Genomic DNA, 5,959 nt, shown 5'->3' on the forward strand with positions numbered 1-5,959 from the left:
GGCCTGCCACTGCCCGCGGCGCCGGCAATGCGGGATCCCCAGCGGGAGGGGCCCAGCCGCTCCCTCCCGCGCCCGGAGGCGGTGGTGGAGGAGAGCGTCTGGGGGGAGCGTCGGGCCGGGCCGCTGCACCGCGCAGCAGGACTCGCACGCGCAGCCGGGTCCCGCAGGCCCCGGGCTCGGCCCTCCTGCGCGGGTGTGCAACACGGGCCTCCGCTGACCCTGCCCAGCCTCAGCCCAAGGAGCTTCTGCCAGGCTCGTCCGGACACCGCCGCTCCCCTGGACTTGGCTGCAAGTACCTGCCCCAGGGCCTGGCCGCGGGGTGGGGATCCACTGGATCCAGGGTTTCCGTATTGGCTTACATCTTCTTCCCCTTCAGGTCTTGAAACTCAGTTTTGGGGGGTTCATGGATTTGCTGGCCTTGCACGGTCAGAAGCCCAGCTGGAGGGGATTCGCAAGCAGTCTGTCCCTTTGGGAGTACGAAGGGCACTTGCACGAGTGAATGGGCCGCAGATGGCTAGTACCAGCTGGCTGTGCAAGACTGAGTGGCTTCAGGGTAACTTGTGGCAAGGAAAAATGTTTCAGTGGGTCGGACCTTGGGCTGGGACTCGAGAGATTCAGGCTGAGTTTCCTGCTCTTCTGCACGCTTCCTTCGTGCTTTGGGCAAATCTTTGTGGACTGGTAGTGAAATTAGAATAAGAGACAATAGAAATATAAGATCTTATGATCATACATTCAAGATTCATTAGGTGCTTAGGTATGTTAACATGGACAGTGTGAGAATTGAAAATAGGTGGAAGTCAGTAGCACAGCCTTTTAAAGGCCGCCTGCAATGTCATAATATCGGGGGAAAGCCCTTTGTCACAAAACTCAGGAGCAGAGCAAGCATTTTAGACCCTAACAAAATGCGTAACCGTCGGGACATCCTGGGGACTGCTTATGAAGAACAGTTCGGGGCTGTGTGCCTTTTCCCTAACGTTGGACAGAGCCAAGTAGTGCATGTGCCTACAAATCGGAGATTACGTTTCTGCTAGCCACGGGTAAAAGCATGTGATTTGAATCGGTCAATAATAAATACTCTTAAAGCTCAAGCTTATGGATTTCACAGTATTACATCTCTGAGGAAGAAATGGCTCAGTTGATGAGGTCAGACGCGACTAAAGTCTGTGCAAAACGTTACCGTGGAACCAACTTTAGTGCTGCGTTTCTTTTAGCCTTGTAACTGCACCTGCCCTTTCATCCAGGGTGCAGGGCTGAATTTCACGCGTGTTTTAAAAACCTGGTACAAAGGGCCCTGTTGCTATGTCCCAGAGGGTTGTTCTATACCTAGGATCTGAAGGGTAGTGTGGCTGGCACTTTGGATCATTTCTGTTGCTGTTTTGCTGGAGTGGCATCTTTGCATAATGAAGATGCACTTCAGAATTTGCCAGCCCTTTCCTTGTCTGATTTTGAAAAGCCTGCACAACTTACACAACCGCTCTGCAAGTTTCAGCAGCACAGGGTTCACGCAGCTGCTTACAGCTCCGGCAGCGACCTGCCTTGGGTCCCGGCCTGGGTGGAGAATGTCAGCTCGGATGAAGAAACTTACGAGGATGTCTTCTGCAAGATAGATAAAGTTCTCCTGGCTTGAGGGAAAGCCTGAAGAAAGAGTTCAGGCTTCATTCTCTCAATGGCCTTATGTTAAGCTACCAGCTAGCTTTTATGACCGTTTTAAATTTCTCATCTTGTTTTCCTGTAGATGGGAGCTTCACAGTGGGACGTGGGATCCTGTTGTGTTTACGTGTTCACGCCTCAGTTTTTGTGTGGCCTCATTTTACTTTTTCTTGTAGATTGCACATAGTAACCTGGAATGTTGGCACAGCTTCCCCCCCTCCAGATGTCACTGACTTACTTCAGCTCAGTTCGCAGGGCCTGCACATGGATATGTATGTTATTGGGTAGGTATATATTAAAGGAAGTTCTAGAGAGGGTGCTTCAAGTTTACTGCCAATATGTTGGGTTTTGGTGACTTGCTCAGAGCTTTTGAAGAGCTGCTATTACTGTGATGGCTGTTCAAAGGTGACTGAGCTCCCAATAGGTGTATCATAATATCATTAACTGCAAAGGCTAAAAGCTAGGGCCTGCGAATGGAGTTTGTGAATGTTGTGATGGATGGCTGGATTGCTTGTGTCCTCAACTCTCTTCTTCCATCTCGTGACAGAACTGAGCCATGCTCTCTAAATACATACAACACATACAAAATGATTCCCCATGGGAAAAGTGTCCAGTGAATGAGGATAGAATTGTCTAGGGCACAGAATAAATAGTGGAGAAGGTTTTCCAATAACCATAAAGAATTAGTGTATGTTTCTATTCCAGTCTAACACCATCACAAAAGTAAGTGCTACAGGCCCTGATAAATGGCTTGCTTACTCAAAAAAAACTAAAGGGTTTAAAAATGTTTACATCACTGGCAGTTATTAACCACTCTGCCCTGCGCAGGATGATCAAAGAAACTGGGGGAGCGTGTGCTTGAGCAGAATCTCCCTGCCTACTATGTTAGTTTAAGATGTTTGTATCCTTAGGCTTGTATTACCCCGAGACTGCCAACGGAGAGGCGATCTACCCAAAGCATCCTTTACTCAAATCAGCCGTTTCTCCATCCTTTGGCTAAAATGCATTAGTGCTTCATGACGCATGTCACCTGTTGCACTCTAGCTTCTGTCTGTCTGGGTTTGCTTTAAATTCTGACGCTGAGTGTTGTTAAGCCCCTGTGACTTTCCTGTTTTGTCACTACCTATATGGATGGGTTACATTCATTCTGATCTGACCTGAGAAGCAAAGGCTAGTGTGCCTGCTTTTGGAGAGGTTTACTTGGATGCCATGGTTCTAGCCTTAGCTTTTTGTCCCGTTGTGAAGTTTTGAGGATTCTGTCGGAATCTAAGGCTAGGCTGAGCACAGGGTCTGAGTAAACCCCGGTGTGTTCAGTTTACAGGAGGTGAACTCGAAGATTGTGAATTTCCTTTCTGATTTGGCATTTGATGATCCATGGAGCACTTTCTTCATGGATGTTCTTTCTCCTTTGGGTTATATCAAGGTAAGTACTTTGTTCAATAATTAGTCTAGCACAGAATAAATGTGTCCTTGACATCTCCACCCATTTTTCTTGGGTCAAAATGATTTCTGTAATAGGTGTGTGCATACTTTGGCAGCTGGTATTGAGTGCATTTCTGCAGACGCCAATAGTCTTTGCCCAGAAGTCCCGCTGAGGCAATTTTCTATTGGGGTCATGTCCTACTTGCTTGTTTTTACAGGCATTTGGAGATATTTGTCCCTGATTTTGGCAGCCTTGGTTTTAGCAACAAGAATTGCATATGTGGGCTTTCATTTCTCATTCTGAATAGGGGGCCTTGTTAACATTTTGCAGCGAACATGCCAGTAAATTCTGTCCTGAAGTTATTTGTGTGGTTGCCACCACCATAGAGCCAGTGCTGTAGAACCATGCAGCCGGGATCTCCATTGGCATTGCTTGTGTTTTAATGAGTTTAAATTCCCGAGGAATAGAGAAATGAATTTTAGCTCAACTTTTAGTTAAATCCACTCATGTGCAGCATATCACTTGAGGCCACAATGGGTATAGCTTTCTTCCTTGGTTTTAGAAAACGTTTTGCTCTGTGCATCCTCTTGGAGCTGTAATATAGTTTCTGCTAATGTAATCTACTGGAGCACCCTCTTTCATTACAGTTATTTTAAGCAATGACTATGATTTCCATGGTGCTCAGTAAGCTATTTTGTACCTGTAATACGAGTGGAAATACCCTGTTTTTGAAGTGGGGGAAAAAATGTAATGAGTGTTTTAGTTAATTTCTGAAAAGGTTTTTGCTGACAGTGAGGAAGGGTCTGGAATTTCATAAAGAATGCTTGGGTGACACAGCTGCTTGTAGTCAACTAGTTCAGTGAAAACAGCCTTAAAGCTTGTAATTTAGCAAAAAAGATGTAGTTAAGCAAAAAAGATGTTGTTAAGCATCTAATTTTAGACAGTTTTACAGAAGAATGAAGCCTCTTTTCAGTCCTGAATGAGGAGTGTAAGAGACTCTGTATTCCAAGGGTGTAGTATGTCTGAAGTACAGGCGAAAGCGGTGTTTCTGATAAACAAACACAACATGGTCACAAAGTAAAACTAGACGATTGAAAAATCTGATGCAGTTAATGTTAATTTCTGTATGTTACCGTATTTTTCGTGAACTGTCTGTCCCCAGAGAAGATCAGCACCTTGTTTTGGGACAGCAGAATGAAGGCAAAAACAGGCTTTTTCCAGATCTTATGGAGCGGAGCCTGCTCTTGAGCATTACTCACTTGCCTTGTAAACTCTCTGCAGCTCGAGCTTTAACCCCTTCACAGCTTGTGATGTGGGAATGAATCTAGTATTCAGTGCTGCGTGACTGCAGATTGCTTCTCATTTACCAAACACACAATCCAGCACCTACTGAAAGATCTAATCAGAGTGTTTCGTGATATCGTGGCTCAGTTACCACTCTTCACTTCAGCCCAAGGCGAAAGTAATCTGTACTAGAGGCATCTTGTTATCTGAAAGTTCTCGATAGAATGGGGAGTAGCACTAAACTGCAAGTCCTTGGGCTCAATTTTGTGTCTTATGTCATTAAGATAGCCATGTATATTGACCGAGCTGAAATCCATAATTTCCTAACTAGGCTTCTTTCTAGACATTTATTTCTGGCAATAAGTGGATGGTTGTGTGGCTGGAAACTATAGGCTAATGAGGCAGTAAAAGATTAATAGCTGGTCTTCGGAAGCTGTCATATTTTTCATACAATTAATATTTTGAGGCCAGGTTGTATATGGAAAATAAATGTATATTAGAAAGACTGGGGTGGGGATACTGGGGTATTCAGTAACATGAAACACTTTGTTAGCTTCACCAGAGTCGGACAATTCAGGACAGAGTCTTTGAATCTTCGAATTACAAGCTACTTGGTGCAAATATGTTCTGAAGTCGCTGACCATACTTGGCGCTCAACCTGACGCACCCTACTGGGCCATGCCTTTTAGAGAGTGGGTGCTGAGTCATTTCTAAAATGCTCCAGTCATCAGTTCTCTGCTGTTTATTGTAACAGAAATATTTATTAAATAGTTTTATAGTTTCATAGATTAAGGGTCGGAAGGGACCTAGTAGATCTTCTAGCCCGACCCCCCGCCAGGGCAGGAGAACAACAAAACCCCAAAAAGAGAAACGGGACTCAAACGAGTCCAGCCAGGTAGGCATCCAGCCTCTTCTTAAAGCCCCCCAGGGTAGGAGCCAGCACCACCTCCCTTGGAAGTTGGTTCCAGCTCCTAGCCGCCCTAACTGTGAAGTAGTTTTTGCGGATGTCCAATCTATACCTCCTCTCCATCAACTTGTGCCCATTACTCCTTGTTATGCCAGCGGGCGCCAGGGGAAACAGCGTCTCCCCCAAACCCTTCTGGTCCCCCCTAGTGAGTCTATAGACGGTCACCAGGTCCCCCCTCAGCCTTCTCTTGTGGAGGCTGAATAGGTTCAGGTCCCGCAGTCTCTCACTGTATATAGTCATACCTTCTCAGGTTCTGAAAACTAACCCTCAGTTGTTGAAATGTTCCACTTTCCTCCAAGTTCTTCAGTACCATTATGCATTTTCAGGGAAAAATATCCACAATCCGTGAAAAGCTCAAAAATTTAAGGGCAGCATACTATTGACTTTAATTGCAGCATAAGTAATGACGAACACAGTGCTGATCAATTTCATGCTGCATAAAAGCAGTCTGTTTTTAACATGCAAGTACCGTTGGCCATTGGGGGCAGCAAGTACTTCTGGTTCTTTGTCACGGGTCGAACTTGCCATAGACAATATGGGGCATGAAGTATATAACTTACTTTGACTAAAGCTTTCCATGGAAGAAATTTAAGTAGTCATGGAATTCACAGGTACCTCTAGAACTGATCATGCCT

At 45.5% G+C, this 5,959-nt stretch overlaps 1 protein-coding gene across 3 annotated transcripts in view; it reads left to right on the plus strand.

The window, feature by feature from the left end:
• The first annotated feature begins 761 nt into the window (after window positions 1-761).
• Window positions 762-5,959, plus strand: part of INPP5K (inositol polyphosphate-5-phosphatase K) — a 29,646-nt gene continuing 24,448 nt past the window's right edge. For 2 of the 3 annotated variants that reach the window (XM_019511297.1, XM_019511298.1), the window contains exons 1-2: window positions 765-1,934; window positions 2,965-3,073. In XM_019511297.1, the coding sequence (XP_019366842.1) occupies window positions 1,675-1,934; window positions 2,965-3,073 (369 nt within the window). In that variant the 5' untranslated portion in view covers window positions 765-1,674. Of the gene's footprint in view, window positions 1,935-2,964; window positions 3,074-5,959 lie in introns of all 3 variants that reach the window. The other variant, XM_019511299.1, reaches the window with a different exon arrangement.

This window comes from Gavialis gangeticus, unplaced genomic scaffold (genome assembly GCF_001723915.1).
Source record: "Gavialis gangeticus isolate Ggan-Ray unplaced genomic scaffold, GavGan_comp1, whole genome shotgun sequence".
Classification (NCBI taxonomy): Eukaryota; Metazoa; Chordata; order Crocodylia; family Gavialidae; genus Gavialis; species Gavialis gangeticus.